The 22,648-nt window shown below is 42.4% G+C and overlaps 1 protein-coding gene across 13 annotated transcripts in view; it reads left to right on the forward strand.

Moving 5' to 3' along the window:
* Positions 1–19,015, forward strand: part of STARD13 (StAR related lipid transfer domain containing 13) — a 328,586-nt gene extending 309,571 nt beyond the window's left edge. For 12 of the 13 annotated variants that reach the window (XM_074815857.1, XM_074815859.1, XM_074815856.1 and 9 more), the window contains 8 exons: positions 621–780; positions 4,808–5,006; positions 8,097–8,304; positions 9,215–9,329; positions 10,121–10,342; positions 12,227–12,444; positions 15,541–15,717; positions 16,076–19,015. In XM_074815857.1, the coding sequence (XP_074671958.1) occupies positions 621–780; positions 4,808–5,006; positions 8,097–8,304; positions 9,215–9,329; positions 10,121–10,342; positions 12,227–12,444; positions 15,541–15,717; positions 16,076–16,193 (1,417 nt within the window). In that variant the 3' untranslated portion in view covers positions 16,194–19,015. The remainder of the gene's footprint in view (positions 1–620; positions 781–4,807; positions 5,007–8,096; positions 8,305–9,214; positions 9,330–10,120; positions 10,343–12,226; positions 12,445–15,540; positions 15,718–16,075) is intronic. The other variant, XR_012622089.1, reaches the window with a different exon arrangement.
* The last annotated feature ends 3,633 nt before the right edge of the window (positions 19,016–22,648 follow it).

Genomic DNA, 22,648 nt, shown 5'->3' on the forward strand with positions numbered 1-22,648 from the left:
ATTTTTATTTTTTTTTAATTCCACTGCAGTCATGACTCCCACAAAGGGAATCCAGTTTGTTCTCGTTTTCACCATCATTTTTGGAAGAAAGCAAGCTCACCAGCTTCACTGAAGTTACTCAACTAGAATAAATCACATAACACCGGGGATGAATCTGGCACATAGGGATTTCCCACCATCATTTATTACTGTAAATTGTTAGTCAATAGAAATACTAAATCATATAACTGGTAGTATAAAAATCATTCAGCACATTAGAGGACTGAACCTCCTTTTCTCTCAGACACCCTCTCCACTATGCTTTGCTGTGCTGTTTTTTTGAGTCCCTAATGGATGCTTTAAACCATGTTGGCTTCAGCTGGATGACAACTGCATAGTAAAAGCTTTTTGTTAGAACAGATTGTTATGCTATATGTTAGAGCCAGAGGCCATCTACTTACAAAAGTTGTCAAGAAATCCATCAATTATACCGATTGTAAAGTGTTTGTGTGTTGTGCATTAAACATTTCACCATCTTTATAAAAAAGGCCCCGTTTACCAATTTCTGCCAGGAGTGTTACACAGAGGGACTGTGTAAATACTCTGATATTTTCATGCAGCCTGCTCATGCTGATTTTCAGGTCTGTGCCAAAGTTCATGAAGAGGATGAAAGTCCCTGACTACAAGGACAAGAACGTCTTCGGTGTGCCTCTGATAGTTCATGTCCAGAGAACAGGACAACCTCTTCCCCAGAGCATACAACAAGCACTACGCTACTTACGGAGCAACTGTCTAGATCAGGTATGGACTTTACTCCAGGGACTCGGTTGATTTTTTCTGAAAACTCACCCTAAGCAAGAAATGGTCAACCTTTCTGTACTTAGTACCAGAATTATTTGAAGATTGTTGTATCTCATGTTCAGCCCAGATCTCCTCTGGTGATTTGATACTTGGTGCCAGTACTAGTGGTTTGCCATTTTGAGATTTGTATCCAGCTAATCTGTTGAATTCTTGTAGCTGTAACAGTCCTGCTGATTTGTATACCATAGTCTACCTCAAAGAATGACATGAAATCTTCATGTCTATTGAATCAGACCTGAGAAAAGATCAGGACTCCCAGCTCCTACCCGTATCTGCACTGCTTATGCTTGACTGTTGCCACTGAGGGTTAACTGCATTCACCATTTCACAAGATATGGTACAGAAGGTTTTATTTACTTAGCAAAGAAAGAAAAGTCCAAGAATAGAGAGCAAACTCAGCAAAATATTCAAAGTATTCTGTTGACAAAGTCAGATATGTCCAGATAGAGTTAGGTCAGCAGGGGTTCAATGCCAAAGCCATTATGGTACGTTTCCTTTTATAGTGCTCTTAGCTGCAACAAGCCAGCTGGGAGACCCTCATGCTCAAAATATTTCAGATTTTTTTATTCGCTTTAGCTAGAGCAGGAACATACCAATCATATTTTTACTGTTCTTCCCCTAAGGATGAGGATATGTATCTTTATGAACATAGGAATGGGAGAAACCCCCTGGCTGATTATGTTTAGTCCTCTACTATTATTGACCTCATATCATGTGACCTCTTCCATAACTGCTTTTAAATAGCTGTAAGTTCAAAAGGAGAAGCTAGAATTTTACTCAGCAGACTTTGCTGCTTTCCAAGCTCTGAGCACGCAAAAAGGGTAGAATTGGTCAGTTCTGAACCTTTCCATTTTCTGATCACTATTCTGGTTGCTGTTCAGGTTGTTTTGTTGGGTGACAGGAAGTATAAAAATTAAATGCCTTACAGTGAATCACAACCATTTCCCTTTACAGCCGGTGGGGAAGACACAGGTCTTTCCTATCATTTCTTTCTGTAAAGAGATCCTGTAGTGATCAAACCTTGACATCTAACTCCGGGACGTCAGAAGTGAGTGAGATGAGTTCTGCCTACCACATGTAGTACAGGAGTTGAAGGGTGGGAGGAGTAGCCTGCTGGAAGTGTATTAGTAGGGAATGGAAGGGGAAGATGCATAGAAACAACTAGAAGCAATATATTCAATAGCTAACATGCCTGATTATCACTGTGGTAATCTGAGTTTGTGTACTGAGCTGGGAAAACCAGTGTAGGAATAAAAAGTGATGCAGCAATCCTGAAATCAGTGATGGGACAGGAGGAGGAGACACTTGCCCAAGTATGAGGTACAGGAGATGTGGGAATAGGGAGGGGCTTGTCAGCTAAGAAGCAGAGCAATAGGAAGAAAAACAAAAGAGGGGGAGGGATAAATGGGGGAGAAAGTAAAAGGGAGGATAAAACCAAAGAGAAAGGAAGAGCTCTTGAGAGATTTGAGACAGTCAAAAGGAGTGTCCATGGGCAGTCTCAGACAAATATCTGCTCTGAGAGGGAGGGTTTACTTGCTGGGAAGCATCAGAGCTACATGAAGGGCCATTTCAACTCAGCTTGAGTTTCCACTCAGAGTGGAATTGGGAAAATATTGAATAGAAAATTGAAGGAGAAGTACAGAACTGGACCATTTAAAGTATCTTTCCACCAAAAACCTTTCTAGGCCAAAACCCTCCAGGCAATTCAGCTTCTCTGCTTTACAGTCACTCCCTTTGTTCTCATTTAATTCAAAGTCTCCTAATGCCCGGCCAGAGGTCCGAGCAGCCTCCAGTCTCCCATAGCATCTTGCTTATGTGTTGCTTCCGTGCACTGCAGAAGGCAGTCTAGAGTCCTGAACAGGCATCACAGCTTCTACTGCACACACTTGGTAAAGTTGAGGTTGCTCTAAATCATTGTAAGGTCTGGCTTCTGACACTGAAATGTCTAAGATGGTATGAGGAGCCTCACCATTACCTGTAGGATATATTATTCAATTTCAACTTGTGAAATAGAAACTGCTTTGCCTTTTTCCACTGCATCTTTATTTCTGTCGTGCATCATATGGCTATTTGCAGGGCAGATGATCCACAGCATGAGGATAATAAAGAGATTGGACCAGACTAACCTCTGATAAATCACTGGATTTATAGTCCCATTTTATTTACAGAATGAGTCTGTAATATTGCAGAACAGAGACTAAAACTTCTTTTTCTATCAAGTGAAGAACTGTCCTCTTTTGATTAATTACGTTTTCCAAGAAAAAGGGAAATATCATTAAACAAAAACAGAGATCAAAAGTAGCAGACTGATGTGCAGCAGGAGATTGCACAGGTGAGATTTGATGTCTGACCTCTCAAATCAGACTTAGCTGGAAGTTTTTGAAGGTTCTTTATACCAACAAGGACACTTTCCATCAAAAGCAGAGAACTGAGACTGCTCTCACATTTATCTACCACATGCCAAAACTGTATTTTTTGGATAGAATTAGCATGTGTCCTTCTGCATCTTCAGCACACATTTCTAAGAGGAAAAGGGATTTAAAAAGAAGAAGAGAAAGGGAAAGGGAAAACCAGATGAAAAGAGCCAAATGCTCTTTCTTGCATTCTCTTGACAGAACGAAGAGCAGAGCTTCACCTGTGAACAGAAATACAATGCACCAGGATGTAAACAGGGCACACTCCAATTCTCTACTTATTACACATAAACTTAACTCACAAGTGACACTAAATTCATCAAGAAGACATAGAAGAGCTGCCTCACAGCCAGTCTGGTGTAGCAGTTCATCTCCATATAAATAATACCTTTCCTCACAGAGCTGCAGAGTGTGTGATTTATGTAACTAGTGTCATTAATGTGTGAGTTAACAAAAGTCCTAAATACCATACAGTTGAGCATGAGAGGTGTTCTAGGGTGAGGAAGGCCCTATGTGAACTCTGTGGTGGCAGAAGTAAGGGGAAGAAGGCCAGAAGACATGATTTCCTTGACTTTACACATTTTTGTTGGTGGACCATGCCACACAGAAAGCTGAACTGACCACCAGCAAGACAGTGGGCATGGAGGAGCAGAAGTTTATCATACCAGACCTGAAATGCACCTTTTTCATAGGTCTTTCTCCGTATTTCACATTTCCCCTGAAAAACTGAAGAAAAACAGTGCTAACACTTCCCAAATGAAACACTGTAAACTCACTTGGGAATTAATAATGTGGTTAGGGCTCAGGAATTCACCCTGGGGGAATTCCATTGACAAGAAGGACGTAAAAGGGCAGCACTGCCATGAAGGCATCATTTGAAGAATTACTGCTTCCTTTAGAATAGAAAGCAAACAGGATAAAAATGTATCTTAGTGACACTGCACAAGTAATCCCTGTGTGGCCCCCGCTTTCAAATTGGGGTTTTCAGTGGGATTTGGGGGAACGTTTAGAAGCAGAGTTCAAAGTTGGAAGGGGAAAAAATAGATTTGGTCTTGATTTTAAAGCTCTACCAGGATGTACTAATCTTTTGCCACAGCATTTATTACTTAGCTGAGCATAATATTTTCTTGTTAGTCTTCAAAATATATACCCAAATAAACATGAGGAACCAGATTCTCAGCTGGAGTAAATCAACAGACAGTCACCCAAGCCAAGCAAGCCATGCTGATTTATATCAGCTGAGCATCTTGCTCGAATTCTTCAGGCAGCAGGGAAACCACTTGCACTCTGAACTCTCCCTCTAGGATGGGATGCAGAGCAGCAGCATTATTAACTCCTACAGTCCTGCCATGAGAGCATGCACTTGCCTGTGAGACTTGTGGTCAAGCCATGACCATCGCATTTACATGTTCTTCTTGTTCTTGCCTAGCGTAACATAAGCAACCCAAGCTTTGGTGATGATCAAAGTCCCCTGTAGTAGATTTTTTTTAAAAATATAGATATACTTTAAGTAACATTTTCTTTTTACCCAATTCAACATGGTGCCTTTTTAGGTGGGTCTGTTTCGAAAATCTGGAGTGAAATCCCGAATCCAAGCCCTACGTCAGATGAATGAGAACTCCCCGGAAAACGTCAGCTATGAAGACCAGTCGGCATATGATGTGGCAGACATGGTAAAGCAATTTTTCAGGGACTTGCCAGAACCTCTGCTCACAAGTAAGCTAGGAGAGACTTTTCTACACATCTACCAATGTAAGTGGCAATATTTTTATTATTATAAACAATTACAAAATATTATATCTTATATAACAACAGACTGTAAATAATTTTGGTATGTTAACACTGGGTGGGCTACTTTCTGCTCACCTTTGAGATGTATAAAAGAACCTCTCTGCCCTCAAAATCTTTTGCTAAGAGATTTTTAGAACCACCTAAAGGTTTCATTGTCAAAATACTAGAAATTTTAATGGAAAGACAGCACTGATATTTTGAGAAGCTTTGAAAATATCAGCCTCACAATCAGAAAGAAGCCAGAAGGACAGGCTGCCAGGGACATAAAAAGCATGAAAACTCACATTTTTGTTACATTTCTTCAAACTGTGGGCCCATTTCATGCAGACATCTCAATAAAAGTGAGTCTTCTGGGCATGGAGAAGTGGTACTTGACCATGAGAATGTGTGCCTGTGCAGTCCCCTTCCTTGCTGTGACTTTTGATTATTTGCCTTTTCATTATAGTCAATAAAACATACATGCAAGAAAAAAGCTGCCTTCATTTAGATCCTCAGCTTTTATGTAAAGATCTCATAGTGAAAGGAAAAAACCAGGAATTCTTCTTTTCATTTCAGCTTAAGTAGTCTTCAGCAAAACCTGAGACTCAAATGCGTCAGAATGATGAAAATCCCTGTAAATCAGGAAATGACTGTGTATCTCTTCTCCAAACTGAGGGAGAAATAAACAATGAGGAAAACACAGAAAAACCAGAGGAATTCAAGTTTTTCCTGACAATGTCCATTATGAAGGCCAGTCAGCCAGTGCTCTGGCAGATATAGAAAAGCATACCCCGCCAGCCTAAGCCAAATAATTGGAAGCACTAAAAAGAAGTGTGTCTAGTCTTTTCACTTGCAGACGTTTCAGCTGCCAAAACAATAGAAAGCCATTTTTAAACACTGTATAATCCCAGTGCTAAAGAATCTAAGTTACTTCCGTTGCCTGCCTTTACTGTAAAAATCTGTCTGTGGCACATAGTCACTAATGTATTTAGCATCACAGTGTCTGTAGCTGGTAGAGAAATGCTGTGATGTTGCACATGAGAGACAGCATCGCAAATAAGTTTAGTGGACTTGGTCATACATGACATCTTCGGACACAAATGAACTGAAACAGTTGGTGCATAGCCCTGAACCATCCTTTCCCCTTCTTCCTTTCTGCTTACAAGTTGCAGGTCTTGTCTGCCGACGCACACATCAATGAGCTTGTACAGAAAAGCAACAGAAATTCTTGGTGCTAATAAAATGGGAGTCACAACTGTTTCCATAGTGAAGTGGCCAAGGAGAAGATTATCCACTAGAAGGACATCTTCTACATGTCCTTGGAAACAAATTACTTTTAAACTATTGCTTGATGAAAATTGGGAACATCCTGTCTTGGCACAGAGAGACTGCAAGTAAACTCCCCCCTTGCCAAAGGAAGAGAGACATAGCAGATCTCAATGTCGTCAGTGTTATTAGGTCTGTAGCCAGAAGAACTCCCCTTCTCCAAGTCAGACGCCTGGCATTAGGATTCACAACAGCCACAAGGCTGAACAGTAAAACATTGCTACCAGCCAACAGAAAAGTGTAAAAAGGGACATAGGCTGACTCTGTAACCCTATGTGGTACTACAATGGGAAGTCTGAAGAGCTCTTCTTTACACTGATCAGAGGGGGGGAAAAAAAGTGCTAGGAAAGATTTTCATGAACTGCACCAGTAGTTGAAAGGATTTCAGAAAGACTTGAGGATGGGTCTGTTTAATACAAGGTGGGAACAGGAAAAGATGGGCTCTGTACACACTGGAGGCCAATGTTTGGATTAAGAATGAGTAGCAATGGGTTTTTTTCCCTGTGACCAACAGTAAATATATTTTTCTGATTTAGATGGTACTGACAAAACTCCTTTCACAAAAGAAAATTGTTGAAAATTGCTGGGATACCAATTGTATTTCATAATGTCTGCAATTAAATAAATCTGTAGCTGGGAGTTTTTCTTTCCCTTCATCCTGTTTAACAAATTATTAATGTGAAGTTAGGAAGGATTTTTCCTCTCTTAGTGTATTGGCAAGGGATTTCTGATTTTCTGAGACTCACTGAAGATATTTTTCATATATCCAGGACTTTTTTCATATATCCATAATGGCTTGATTTGCTGTAACACAGAGGATTGGGGATGGGATGATCAGTGTAATAGTCTATATTGCATAGCACTGATGAAACTTCCTCCATTTCCCTAACACTCAAACATTGCCTAATGTTTACCTATGACTTGAAGGACTGGCCAGTCTTCTCTGTGCATCAGACCTGCCAGTTTAACAGTACAGGTGAGGGAGTACCAGGAGGCTATGAGGGGAGAGAAGACACGTGGCATGGATTTAGCAAAGGATCCTCTGGCTTCTCATAGACCTGGCCTTGCTGCCTCTAGAAAATTGGCTGTGTTCAGTTTGTCATTCATATCTGAAAGCTTTTAAAATGAAGTGCTTGTACAAGGTTAGCAGGCAGAGCTTAAAAGCTGGCTGTTCCCTCTACTGTAAATCTGCTTTTGTTCTTCTGTTCAATTATATAGAGCATATGTAATACTCCAAGGGCTCCAAGTACAAACTGAGAAAATTTATGGTAGTTTTAGAAATTAATCTGTCTGAAGTGCTATTTAAGCGTATGCATTACCACTTCCACTAAATTCTTTTATGGTTTAGGACACAAGCATAAGTATTTTCCTGAAACTTCCCTAAGACTTTTGAACTCTTTTCCCAGGGGACAAAACAAACCTGAAAAATACCATTTAAAGATATGAGTACTGAGTACTACTCTCCGTTCATAAACTTTAAAGGAACTTCAGTCTCTTTCTTGGGGAACAGCCTTTCAAACGAACAGAGAAATGTCATACACTGGCTAGGCAAGCTGTGCTGGGTGGAGGAGCAAATACCGGGTCCCTCCAACAACCAGCTGGTCTTTGCCCCTTCATCCCCTGTCATCTGCCTCTTCAGAAAGCCATTCCCAGAGTGTGAATGCCTGTGCTAGCTCTGTCTTGGCTTCCTGGCTCCTTATCTGATCTTACAGTTGACCCCCCTGAATGTCGCTTGCTTTTCCTCAGACGTCCCCAAGGAGCAGCGGCTGCAGGCGGTGCAGGCAGCTATCATGCTGATGTCTGATGAGAACCGGGAGGTTTTGCAGACTCTGCTGTGCTTCTTGAGTGACGTCACCTCCGTGGAGGAGAATCAGATGACTCCTATGAACATAGCTGTTTGTCTGGCCCCTTCCCTCTTCCATCTCAATATAGTGAAGAAAGAAAGCTCACCGAGGTAAGTTTCTTCTCAACACTATAAATAGTCATATCCTTAATACAAAGTGATGCTTTCAGTGTTTCTAAAGGTATGCAGGATAAAATTTTTGAAAGCATCTGCTTTCCAGCACGCGTTACAGTGAGAGGGGAAAGCCCATACTGCAGAGCCAGAAGCACACTAGTACATGCACAGAAGGTGTTTTCACAAGCCCAGCAGGCATTTCTGGCTGCCCCTTGTGAATATGCAGCACTTGCTTTCCCTGCGAAATTTCAATGAGGCACTACTGAGTTTAGCATAAGTAATGTTGGCTTCTGTGAAGGGAAAGGGCCTGATTTTGCTCTGTTTGAAGTCAAAGATTGACCATGTTTTAAAGGATTTGAATACATAGATTTTCAGTGAGTGGTTTTTCACTCTGTATCTTCTGGCTACATTCTGCCACTTGGGAAACCAACTTTATTTCAGGCCACATTAAGATGGCATGTAACATGGTGAGTGTAGACTAAACAGGGCATAGACCCTGCTAAACATTAGTGGTTCCAACTTGATGTTCCTCCTGACTCTTTTTTTTCCCCAATCTGGTTCAGAATACACTGCAATTCTTGGTCATGTACATGTGTAACCAGTGTCTGAGCAAGTACTTTAATCAGTAACAACATAAACCACTGTACATCATGTCTGTCAGAAATCCATTTCAAAATGTACACCACCTATTGCAGGACATGCATAACCTTTCCTGCTTTTACCTTTGGCTCAACAATATTTTAGGTAAACATTTTTTATTTAAAAAAGGCCCAATGGTCTGAGCAATCTTTGTGATAAAAACTAAAGATAGGCTTTTCTCTTTGGTGTTCTGAACATCCTGCTGCTGTTTGCTTTCATATTAAAAAGATTCAGCATTTTTTACCTGAGACACTGAATTTAATTACAGAGTAATACAGAAAAAATATGCAACAGGGAAGCCAGATCAGAAGGACCTCAGCGAAAACCTGGCAGCTACTCAGGGACTTGCTCACATGATAATGGAATGCAACAAACTTTTTGAGGTGAGTGAGAGACTCAAACAGCATTATTCATGGCCCTGTAATGCAGCATCCTTTGAAGTATTTATGTTTATGCTTACATTTGCTGTCTTGTATTAGCTCAGAGTTTGATGGTGCCTCACTTATTTGTAAACTTGCTCCATCTAAAGTTTATTTATCTCATTTCTTTTTGACTGTTCCCTTCTAGTATTCAAAGACGCAACTATTAAAAATGCAGGATAATTATTATGTGTCAGTTTTCAACCCAAATTACTGAATTAGGAAATTTTAGTCTAATTAAAAACAAAATCTGCTATCTTAACATTTCATTTTATTGTAATGCTTTTAACACCTCAGTTAAAACTTATTCATCTCAAAAAAATGAGCTGATACACTTTATTTCTGTGTGTCACACAAAAAAGTTAAAATCACATAGGGAGATGCAGTCATTCTTGCAGCTACTTTCACTGCAGGTGAAGGAGAAAGAATGCTCATATCTCCCTTCCCCAGAAGCACAAGGCAACACTGGGGGGGGGGGGGGGGGGGGGGGGGCTAGAGGAGTAACACAGGTGTATTGACATACAGTTGATCGGTCTAATACAGTTCTGCATGAGTAGTGCTATTCTGAGCTATGGGCTGTTTCATTATACTACTTTGATTTCTCATCTTGCATGAGAAGCAAAGACAGAAATAGGTACCCATGTTACAGATCATAGGCTAATTGCAACTGGATGCTCAATGGTCCATCAACCTAGAAACACATTGCCTTAAGGAAAGTTCTCGAAAGGATGTTTTCCCTCCCTTCTGTGGCACAGGTCCCACATGAGATGGTGACCCAGTCCCGAAACTCCTATGTTGATGCAGAAGTGCATTCTCCCACGCTGGACGAGCTTGGGAAACAAGTGGATGAGGAAGGAGGGAACTATCAGATGTACCTGGAAAGCCTCATGCAGAATCTCCAGAAAGAAGCAAAAGAGAAATTCAAAGGATGGGTCACGTGTTCCAGTATAGAGAACACAGAGCTCGCCTACAAAAAGGTAATCTAGTGAGATGTGGAAGAAGCAGTAAAGAAACCAAAGGAAAATACAGCCTACGGGACACCCTGATTTGTTGCATGGCTAAATACCTGCCCTTCTGTCTGGTGAGGCACATGATTTTTTTTAAAAAAGACTACCAAAAGCAGTTTAAAATGTAATATAATAGTGATTCAGGTATGAGATTCCAGGAAAAGGCACACAAAGCAAGCTAAGGTCTCCAAAATAAAGTGGCAATCAGAGAGCGAGCTGAGACCTTAAACAACAGATAACAGTACCTGGGTAAGCTCTTTCACTGGAGGACAGACAAAATTTCTGTCCATCTCCTGTTGTTTGGCAGCAGTTTGGAGAACACAGCCAGAATATAAGTATTAAAAATGTCTTCAGGTTGCCCACTGCTTTATTTAGTCAGGCCAGCCATATGGCCAGTTTTATCCCTGATCCTCTTGTCCTTGTTTCCAGTGGATGTTTGATATGTGCAACTTTTATCAAAATTTCTGAAGCTGTTCCAGGCTCCACCACTTCTGCAGGGAAAGCCAGACTGCTACAGCCAGGAGGAGGGTGCTGCAAGGTCCCTGCAGACAGTAGAGTTCAGGGCTGCTGGAAATGCAATGGTAAAACAGAGGTCTGCAAATCAGCAGCAGCTAGCAAGAGGAGGGCATGGATTAGGGGTGGCTGACCCTAGTTAAGTAGGGGAAGGGCACTGGGAGGAGGGCAGGATCTGGATGGTGAGGGGGCAGGAGGCAGCACTACCCCTGTTTGGGAAAGGGCAACCCCTCTGTTAGGGCAAAGAAATCTACTCTGATTTGTAGCCAGCTTCCCTGAAGGAGATTGAGGAGGGAGTGACAGGGCTCAGGTGGGAGTAAGACGTGGGAAGAACAGGGGCATGCACAGGTCTGGGGTCAAGGACATGTGAGGCTACAGAGGGGATTGGGAGTCCCTGGGGCTCTAGGGCAGGGGGACTGGGGAACTGAGAGCTCTGGAGAGAAGGAATTATAACAACATACAATAATTTAAGGTGGGAGGGGTGGAAGGTAGGTTTCTGGGGTCACAATCCTGGGTCTGTGGGAGGTGCTGGAATTGGTATGTGAGGATGCCAGGGTAGGGAGGGGTTAGAAAAGCAGGGCTGGCAAGATCCAGTGCTTACAGTTAACTTGTTTTCTGCCTGAAATATGACCCCTAAAACCATGGAGAAAAGCTGTTTGTGTGGAATTTAGGATATTCATCTTGTGCATAGCCCAGCACTTTCTGCTCCCCTTATTGCATGCTGTGGAGGTGTAACAAGTAACAGGAACTGTGAGCTAGGAAGTGTTAGCAAGCAGTTTGTGTGTTCCTTCTTTGAAAGGCATTTTCCCAATACCTCCCTTGCAGCTATTTGAGGAGCAAACATCTGTGTACCTGACACATAACTGAATCGGCATATGTTCTGCTCTTCCACCAATTAACCAAGAGGGTTATTAGACCCTCAGTCCCAGCTAGTGCATTAGATTGCCCAAGGTGGTAGCTTTATTTCATCCCAGAGTTTCAGTCTCTCCTTTCATCTGTTTTTACTTCTGTACACTAATATTCTTCATTACACTTAGGATGCTTGGGATTGAAAAAGTGTCTGTCACTTCAGAAATAATATAGCAGCTCCACTGGCACTATGGGACCTGGTCCACTGATATAATAGTAGAAGTAATGTATCACTTCAGTTTTCCATCCAGGACTAGTATGCATATGTTTTTACATACAGTAGAACATCAGCAATAGCAATAATTGTGATGATTAGCAGGGAAATATGCATGCTCTTAAGCTAAAGTAAGATATCCATATCAAGATTTTGTCCTCAGTTATCCTCTGCTGAACATAGGCATATAAATCATGTTCTTTGTTGCTTTACTCCAGGTTGGGGATGGGAACCCACTAAGGCTTTGGAAAGCCTCGGTGGAAGTTGAAGCCCCCCCATCAGTTGTCCTGAACCGAGTACTGAGAGAACGTCACCTCTGGGATGAGGACTTCTTGCAGTGGAAGGTGGTTGAGAGCCTGGACAAGCAGACAGAAGTTTACCAATATGTTTTGAACAGCATGGCTCCTCATCCCGTCCGAGACTTTGTCATTCTGAGGTAAGCTAAGGGCAGTTCTCCAGTACCTTTTCTTCCTGCAGTGCATACAGGGAAGATCTGGCCTTACCTCAGCCTTCGCATCTGTATAATTGTGCTTTGAGAACTCCTCTTCTGGGCAGCTGTGTTGATTTCTCAGACTGAATTAATATTGCACACCTAGAGCATACTGACCTTTTCTCTGATGTAATTTGAGCAGCACATACTCCTGAGGCCATAAATATAAGTTCTTCCTTAGAACAGATGTCTGATAATAGCTGCTGTTCTCTCTTAGCTTTGTTTGTTGTCAAAACAGCATAAATAGAACCCAATTGTTTTTTACACTGCTTTTGCTGTTCTCTGGGGACATCTGTTTGACGTTTGAGAGCCAAATGTTTAGTAGAGAAGATAGTGATGCTTTTAAGCTAAGGTTGTTATACGGTCTCTATATAAGTTGTTATTTTAGATTTGCAGTTGGAGTCTTTGTAGACCCAAGAAATGCTAACCCATAAAAATGTTAGTGTGGAAAAGAACAGAAAGGAGCAGTAGATATGTATTCTAACTGTCTTCCAGGGGATGACATCTCTCAAATAAATGTATAGCTGTGTATCAATATTCTAAATTCAATCCCAGTTCTGCCATTGTCTACCTGCCTGTACAGAACAGACAAAAAAAATTCTTCTTATGCACCTTCTGCCTTTGAAATCCTGGCCCTTTGCTTGCTAGGAGCTATTGTGGAGCTGCTGACATATTTCACTTACAGGGTCAGTCCTACAGTTATTTATTTCAGGATGACTTTGTGCATTCCCATTCTTGGTCTCTGCTTTCTTTGATTTAAATGATGTGCCAGAGAAATACTAAGCAGCTTTGACAAAGAAAATGGTCCAGTGAGTCAGAATTGTATTAGAGGGAACAAAGATTGAAGGAAAAAGATGAGCCCAATAAAATATAATTATAATAGTACATCCCTTTTATGAACTTCAGTATTCTCTTAGAGAATGATAACATGCAGATACTGTCAGTATAATGGAAGAATTATTGGCACTCTTAGGGGAAGATTTAAAGAATGTTTTCTGTAAGTCCTTTATAATGTTAAAACACCAGTCCTCCCATTACTCTATTTCTTTTGCCTTCCCACAGTATGCTGGGCTAAATTAATTACTTTATAATTATTTTTCTTATATAATATTATTGACTTAAACCAGTGATAAATCTGGCCCTCTGCATAGCACCAAGAAGATTGTCTGGGAGCAGCAGGGAGGTTTTGATGACCGTAATTCTGTCCTCTTATTTGTCACTTAGTTCACTATTAGGTTTCATGGTGGTTTATGTTTTTTAAAGACCTGCTGTGCAGACACATCAGTTAAAGAAAAATCTTACCATTGAGTTCTCATTCTTTTCACTAACCCAGGCAGAATGACCCCCAAGGACTGAAATACATATCATAAAACTGAATCCTGGTGGGTTTTTAAGGACTGAAAACAGCCATCAGGCAGATCTGTCAGATTCTGTTGTTTATCTCTCTTGATTTATATTATTAAGTCTAGAGCAAGGTTAGCCAGCAATATCACAGTCAATTTGGTACCTTATGATTGGTGGGAAGTGAAGAATGAAATTATAATTCACCTCTGGGGACATGAATAAATATATTTTAACAGACAGCAATTTTCTCCTTCCCAATCAAACTTTTGGCTGTGAAAGGATAAACTTAGTTGTTCTTTTTTTTTTTTTTTCAATTGGACAGTCATCACAAGGGAATTAAGCTTGTTTTAGAAGACTGTAATGGCAAGAGGATAGAGGTGATCTTTTATATGCCTGGGATCTGATGCAGCTCTCAGCTGCCCTTCACAGGCATCGCTTTTCCTTAAAGATTCCTCAAACATTTAATGTTCATTAAGTATCACAGTATCTCTGTGAGTTAGGTGCCATGCCTGTTTTTACTACTGTAAGATGTTTAGAGAAGTACAGAAACTGGCCTAAATCCATATAACTGTGAATCAAGTCTTCTGCAGTCTCTGGGATACATAGTTTTCCACTTCACAAATGGCCCAAGTAAGTGCCGCATAGTTACCAAAATGATATGGTCATATCTAAGCACTGTGTAGGCATTCACTGTAAATGGTTCAACATTTCACAGTAGATCTGAGGTGTGATTTTGTACTCTCCATGTGTTTCATCTGTCAAGATAGCTCATCATTTTTATTAATGCACTGACACATGTAAAACCTTCTGAAGTCAGTATCTTCCTGCAGTGACTTGAATAACAGCTCAGTTTCGTACAAGAAAAATGCAGAATGTTAAAATTACCTGCTGAAGTCCAAACTTCATCAGTCCTTGAAAGTAGCTTACCTGCTAAAACATGATACTTCCCAAGGTAGCGTAATCCCTGTGTCAGTCCATGGCAAGATGGTGCACATTACACAGCACAGTGGGAATTTCTCATTTCTTCCCACAGCATAGGAAAGAGCATAGACCCATCCTGTGAGATTCAAGGCAGACGAGAAGGATGTGAGACACCAGAATGTCTAGAGAATGCTTACAGAATAAGAAAAAAATGTTAATTATTACAGTCTAGGTGTCCTGAACTTGATGGAAAACTTATGCAGTAAGAAAGAGGCTAGAAACTTGGGAGAGGATAAAAAATGAAAGGACATTTTGTTTTTAGTTCTGATGCCCTTGAAACACATTCTGGGAGTTTCAGAAGTCATTGTGGGCAGTAGTGGGGATTTTTGCCGTGCTACTGTATTTGTTGTTCTGTAAGTCTGCATGGGTGCAGTGCAACATTTCAGCCTTTGGTGGATGGCTTATGCTCACTTTATCTCCTTTCCAAAACTTCTGTCTGTCTGCAAAAGGCTGTATCATGCCCTCTAATACATAAATGTGAAGAAGCAAAACTCTACCTGGAGCCTGCAGCAATGTAGATGGGTGGCCATTCCACATCATGGTCAGACTCCCAACTGGGGAACATAAAACTTATCCAGGGACTCCTAAGACAGTCCAGTAGCATTGCAGGCAACAAGGATAGGCAGACAAGCAAACTGTAACTTTAATTCTGGTTCTTACTTGTGTGCCCAAAAGTTTAATTACTAAAGTGATTCCATCTTGAATGTGTTGCTGCAGGACATGGAGAACGGATTTGCCAAAGGGGATGTGCATGCTGGTTGCCATCTCTGTGGAGCATGAAGAGGCTCCTCTTATGGGAGCTGTGCGAGCCATCGTGATGGACTCTCAGTACTTGATAGAGCCCTGTGGCTCAGGAAAAGCCAGGCTGACCCACATCTGCAGAATTGATCTGAAGTAAGTATCCCACCTGCAAAAAGCAGATCTCCATTCAGCAGGGCAAAACACTCCAGCTCAGGGAGGGGAGGTGTTGGGAACAGAGGACATGGTCAGTGTAGCTTTGCTGCTTTGGAGTCACCCTGCTGACTTATTTCTCCACTCAGCATCTCCCACTGTTATGGTGTGATCATAGAAATGATATCTGCTTATTTGATTACTGTAAGGGAGAACTTCAGAGTATGCTTACAATAATAAGTATTTGAGTCACCTCCACCACCATAGGCAGTGGGGAGTAGGAAGCATGGCAAGCCCATTCCTGTGGGGCATATTTCTTGAGTATTTGAGTTTCTCAATAATTCTCTTTCCATTTCTTCAGAGGACATTCCCCAGAGTGGTACAACAAAGGCTTTGGACATCTGTGTGCTGCAGAAGTTGCCAGGATCAGAAACTCATTTCAGCCTCTGATTGCCGAGGGACCAGAAACAAAAATCTGAGGAAGTGTTCCTAGGAGCATGTGAGCGTAAATTGGGGTCTGGCAGGGAACAGGAATACTGAAAGCAAAGATCTTATTTAAGCTGCAGAAATCTGACCAGACCTGGGTCTGTACAAAGCTGAAACAGGAATTTTATAGGAAAGTTCTTTTACTCTGGAGACTTCATCTCCCCCCGCCACATCCTTTCTGTATTAATTTCAATTATTGAAGTAAACATTTCTTCAAAGAGCTTTTATCATTATTACTTTAAAATCAGACTATTGCTATTACTTGTGTGTTACATAACTCTGGTATTTAAAGGCTTCTAAGAAGCATATTTTAATTGTAAATAAATTATGTACAGTATGTATATATTTATATTTTATCTATATATATGTATATGTATAAATTAATTATTTTGTATATAACTCAGTGCAAATCACTTGCATCAGTTGGACCTTAAGTGAATCTGTCACTTGTTTCTTAGTGTGTCACTGCTACATAAGCTGTGTTTGCTGTTATCACAGGGCTACCAGGCATAATCCATGTGATAACAGAAATGCTTGTTCTCAAATATGTTTCGTATTTGTGTATGCTGTGAGAAGGTACCTAGAAATAGATGTAGGAAGAAGTAAAAGAACTAAGGAAGGAGGAGGTTACTGTATGTTTAAAAATAATGAGGAGCAGATCAGTTTCACCAAATAAAATACATGTAAATGTAACTGAGATAGACATTTTGAAGGCCATTTATATCAGCAGCAGAATTGGGACTGTTAGTACAAGGTGTTGAAAACTTACCTATTGCCTTAATTAATGGTATATCTGCCGCTAGAGAGCCTCACTATGTGCAGCGTTCCAAGTAACTGTTCGTTCTTGGAGAGTACGAGATAACGCTATGTGTACCGAGGTGTCTGAAATCAGACTGGTAAGTTATTAAGCTGTAAATCTTTTTTTTTTTTTTTTTTTAGCATTTTGTCTAGGTTCTGAGTAAGTGTTTCTGTGTTGTTCTCTCCTTCTCCCATAGAGATGGCTAATTGTTAAGAAACTCCAAAGCAGATTTTCCACATCCAGTGGACACGAAGACATGCAGATGAATACCATGCCTTTTAATATTCTTACTATACAAATAAGTAAACTTTTTTAAGCTTTTAAATACATCTTGGAGATTTAAAAGACTAAATGCAGACTATGCGTGGAAAGATTGCTTTCATAGTAACAGCAAGCATTTTCATATTATATTGCACTGATCTGCACGATCCTGCCTCTATAGGCATTGGTGGGAGCAGGATTAGCCCCTGACTATGAGGAGTAGGAGCCATTTAAGCCTATTATATAATTTCATTTTCAGGGACCTATTATTTTGCTAATGGAAGAATGCTTTAAAAGTAATAATAATAATAATTTGTCGACGTTACCTTTGAGGCAGGGTTCTGTTTTGTTTTTAACTAACCTAAGACCAAAAATGATGTTACATCTATGATTCAATAAGAATGTACAAGCCTGTTAATACTGTTCTTCATTAATCACATTTGTTCACTTTGACTTTATTTATTGCTGCATAAACCAGCTGAGTCATTCATAGTCAGTGTTTTAGCTCAGTCCTTCCAACAAAATCCACTAAGATTTAGTATGTGGTCAATTCAGCAGGATACATTACATACATGAAGCTACAGTTTTATGCCCTGATTCAGTAAATGGGGAAGTCTCTTCAAAGCCAGTACTTTGAATCTGCCCCAGGTATGGGGGCTATGGGGTGGACCATTGTGCGGTCCTCGATAGCTGCTAGAGCACGGTCCCACGTGCCATCATGCACACACTCAAGGCCTTTGCTGGTGGGGGACAGCCCTGCAAGCCAAGAAAGAAAGCCTGTGGGAGCTCAGGGTGGACAGATCCAGGGTGACCTAGCAGGATGTCCCCATGGAGCAACAGGACCCCCAGAAAGTCACTGTCATCTTCCCCCATGAGCTGTCTCACCCACGTTTTATTGTGCAACTCATAGGATCAGGGAGGTTGGCTGCCTATGAGCTCCTGCCTTGAGTTTCTGGTCAACAATAGTTGCAATGTGCAACTATTGTGTGTTTTTAAGTCTTAAAGACAGGGGCACGCTCACACCCTTACATGGCTGTGTTGAGGTCTGGCAGTCACCAGCCAGCTGCAGGCCACCACCACTGCCCAGGTCCAGCCTTCCTGGGAGCTAGTGGAGGCTCACAAGCTGGTGGGGCAAGGGCAGTCCCCCGGTTCCAGCGGGATTGCCATCCCAGAAAGCAGCGCCTCCTCCCCAAACGCCTGTAGCCATGGCAGCAGGTTTCATGCCGGCTGTTTTCCAAAACATGAGCAATTAGAGCACTTCTGCTACATTAGTTTGCATAAATGAATACAATAGTGCCTCAGTATTAATGGACACAGAATTTCTGGCTCTGGGAATGGCAATACTGTCTGACAGTAAATAATTTCTTAAGGAAATGAAGGGAAAACCTGGACAGTGCTTTTATCCTGTCTGACAAGTCATTGCTCAGCTAGAAGGAGCCCTGTGCCACCTGCCACCACTAGCAAGGTAGGGTTGTCCTCCTACCCTTGCAGAAGCTCTGTCATGTGCTTCTGGCATCTCTAAGCCATGTATCAATGAAATAAGATTTCTTTAAAATGCACATTATGCCATGTCTACCATTCAGCTACCACAGTATTTTGTATTGTTACATTGCCATTGAAAATACATTATGATAACTGCATTTTTAAATGTTATACTCATATCAATACCTCATATTTTTACCTCATCTGTTGGTATCAGTCATTAGTTGTAAATAAATAATTGCAGAGTTGAATAAATTTGCATACACTAAAGAATCATGTTTCCTTTGTGTGCTCATTTCATCTATTGGCACAAGAAACACAGTACATTTAGGACCTTTCTTTATTGTAACCTGCTATACTCTAAACTGTTCTGATATGGGTCTTCAATAATGATTTTAGGCTCAAAATTTATGTTGTTGTCCATTACACTTATCATATAGTGTCCTTAAGTATGCATGAGCTTCATGGCAAAGATTGCTTTCCAAAGAAACCATTAAGCTAGGATGGCTAGCTTGAGAAGTGTTAAACTCAGGTCCTTAATAGTGTTTATGCCCCTGACTCCCACTGAAATAAACCATGTTTCTGTATCTATATTCTTGTCAATAAACTAAGTCTAGGTTCATAAGAATGACTGTGGAGCTGGGATGCTGAATGTTGGGTTCACATTGTCAGGCATCTCAAATCCATCAAGCCACTGCAAAAGAGAAAAAGATGCAACAGCAGGATAGTGATCCTGTGGTTTGTCTTACATACATCTACAGATGGAATAAATGTCCCTTTGGATGGGCCTGTATCTCTCCAACTGTCTCCTGAATTATCAAAAGAAGCAGTCTCAGAAACAGGATGCTGAGCAGGGAGTCTGCTATGAGAGACCATCTAGCGGGGGATAAGCCCTTATGTCCCACTATTCAGGGAAAGCTCAGTATTAAATTTGGACTGAAAGGAAGCACTTTTCTCCAATTCTCAGCCATGGCAGAGATAGTCAGCTGTGTAAATCTGTCCTTTCTTGCAAAAAAATACAGTAGTATGTGATGTGCTTTCATTCCCATTTCTCCCTCACACCTACCTGCAGCACTGTCAGGGCAAACAGACTGTCGGGGCAAATAACACTGAAGTTTCAGCTATGATTTAAACTGTGGTGCTCAATATCATGGGTCACTTAGCTATACTATGTAGAAAGCTAACATTTTCCCCCAAAGCAGCAATGGATGCAGAGCAGATCCCACCTAGTGACTGTAGATCCCACCTGTGACTGTAGACTGTCCTGCTTCAGTGTGCAAGAAACTCAGCTCAGCAAACACACGGGTATGTGGAACTCGAGGGCTAACACAGAGCAGAGCAGTGGGTCTGGGTTAATGAGTAAACAACTGGGAAAACATTACAACACTGCAGATAACGATTTGCCTCTCTTTTATAGGCTAATGTTGGGGAGGTCTTGCACAGTCCCAGATACCCTCCCTAATCCACAACAGGACCCAGACACCAGAGCCTCTACGCCTCTGATGAAGGTTAGCATCTCTTGCAGAAAATGTAACAAGGACACTTGCCTCCTTCCACCCCTTTGACTCTGAAACTAGGATCTCTACCCTGCTACCTTACTACTGACCTTCCATAGGTAGCTCTTCTCCACTGCTGTCTTCCACTGTCTAAGCCTAGCTCTTGAACCCAACATGCCATCTTCCCCGCTCAGTCCCTGCATGCCTGTCTGCAGGCTGGGCTCCAGCCTGTGCCCAACTTGCCCAGCCCTGGGCTGCACAGGACGCCACAGGGTTCAGCCTTTGGGACAGAGTGATCATAACCAAGCGGTCAATGGTCCACGCCCCAGCTGCAACGGGGGGAGCCAGGCATTGCCAGCCTGCCAGGGCTCAAGTCTGCAACTATCCCATGCCCACGCAAGGGACAAAACTCCAGGTTGAGATCATTTCTGCTTCTCTCTTCCAAGGAGGCAGGAAGGCAAGAGCAGGAAAATAACTGAGCCTGTACTACTGCACAGGTGGTTCCACTGTAATGACAAGTTGGGGCTTTCTAGTCTCTCCTGGGGAGGGGTGTATGGCAAGATGGGGAGGCTAAAGGCAGCTGCAGTTTGAATGCAGTGAACTGCCCTTTACCTTGAGCAGAGACTTGAACCACAGTGTGAAGTTCATTGGCAGCAGTTTGTAAGGAGACAGGATGGGCTCCCAGCTGTGACTGTGCTTTAACAAGAAAAAAGCTGCAGCAAGAGCTTCTGCTCTAGCAGAAGACTGCCCTGCTTGGCGAGAGCAGCTGCATGGAGCTCTGCTGGCAGCCAGCTAGAGGATTATGGTTTATTTCTTAATCAAAATACTTGATTCTGCAAAAGGCACCAGGGAAACTCAGTCTAAAACTGCAGACTCTGCTCTTTCTCCTTCACCTGCTCATAGCAGCTCTGAGACAGACACATGGCTGAAACACAGAGCCAGCACTTGCTACAGTGAGGATTTGCAACAGCTTGCGATTTATGGGAGCAAATTAGCCACAAGGCCATCTGTCCCTCCCCAGACCATGCCTGGCCTGCTCCTTCCTGGAATGACTCCTTTTCCTTGAGAGGATGCATATCGAATTTCTTACTTTTTTTTTTTTTTTTTTAATTAAATAAACGTGGGAACCACAGGTGGCGGAGCAGACGACAGTAACCCTCTCAGCAGCATCTGCTGGCCAGCAGTGCCACGCCACGCGTGCAGGACAGATGCTGGCTGGGGGGCCTGCATGCAGCCTGACCCCAGACCCACGCAGGGCCAGCAGCCCAGGGTCTGCCAGCCTTCTCAGCCACCCCACTGCACCTCACTGACTCCAGCCAGGCTTGGTCTTCATAGCAGTAGGACCAGAAGCACCACAGTTGGTCTGGCTTGACCATAAACAGTGAGTCCTTTTCTTTTCCCCCCAGACTCTTCCAGTTTAGAGACTTGCCATGGGGGTAGCTGAAAGCAGGGAGTTTGTTTATTAACACCAAACACACGTCCATGTACCATGTTGCTGGCTAACCAGTACAACTGAGGAGCCCACCATGGCTGTAAGTGCAGGTCACCCTGGGTTCACAGCTGCTCCAGTGTTTTGCCGTGTCAGCTGGCTCCCGATGGGACAGGAACTCAGAACTGGGCTTATGAAGAGTAAGTGCAGGATTTTAGCTCTTTAGCCTGGATTTCTGCTTCCCTGAAGAGTCATGTCCCTTTCCTCCTAGCCCAGGGAGGAGGGATCACACCAGCCTGCATCCCTTACCCACTCTGGCAGAGTTGGACTCATCACGTGTCTGCTGCTTTGCAAAAGAGGTAAAAAAACTGATTTAGGGAAAACTTCCCATTCTTCAGCAGCTGTATCTAGGGATCCTTGGTGAGCAATAGGGCTGCAGGTGATGAAGGATGAGCTCTACTGCTGCAGATGCATTGTCGCAGCATTGATGGCAATGCCCACACACAGAGTACACCAACAGCACACTCCTGGGGCCGTGGGACGGTGAGAGCACCATTTCAGAGCCAGCTTTTGGCAGGCCACCCTTCCCACTTCCCACGAGCTTGCAGAGCCTGAGCGACTGCCCACCCGCACGGCTCTGATGCACGCCCAGCCCTGCCAGTGGTGAACCCACCCCAACATGGAGTGAGCCACCTCATGTGTTTTAGTTACATGCCCTTCCCAAACACTGGACCAAACCCCATCCACAATCATCACCTTGAATGGGGTTTACTGCCTGGCCATGTTCATGCCCTGACATGGCCTTATGTCATTTTGAGCTGCGATTATCACCCAGTGGTCTCATGTCATTCTCTTCGCAGTCAAGGAGATGCCAGGACACTTGTCCTGCTGAGCAGTGACATTCATCACACTGCTGAAACCACCAGGACAGCAATGGAAAAGTTTGTGGTTATTATCAATGCAAATAAAAATAATGGTTGC

This window comes from Strix aluco, chromosome 2, assembly GCF_031877795.1.
Source record: "Strix aluco isolate bStrAlu1 chromosome 2, bStrAlu1.hap1, whole genome shotgun sequence".
Taxonomy (NCBI): domain Eukaryota; kingdom Metazoa; phylum Chordata; class Aves; order Strigiformes; family Strigidae; genus Strix; species Strix aluco.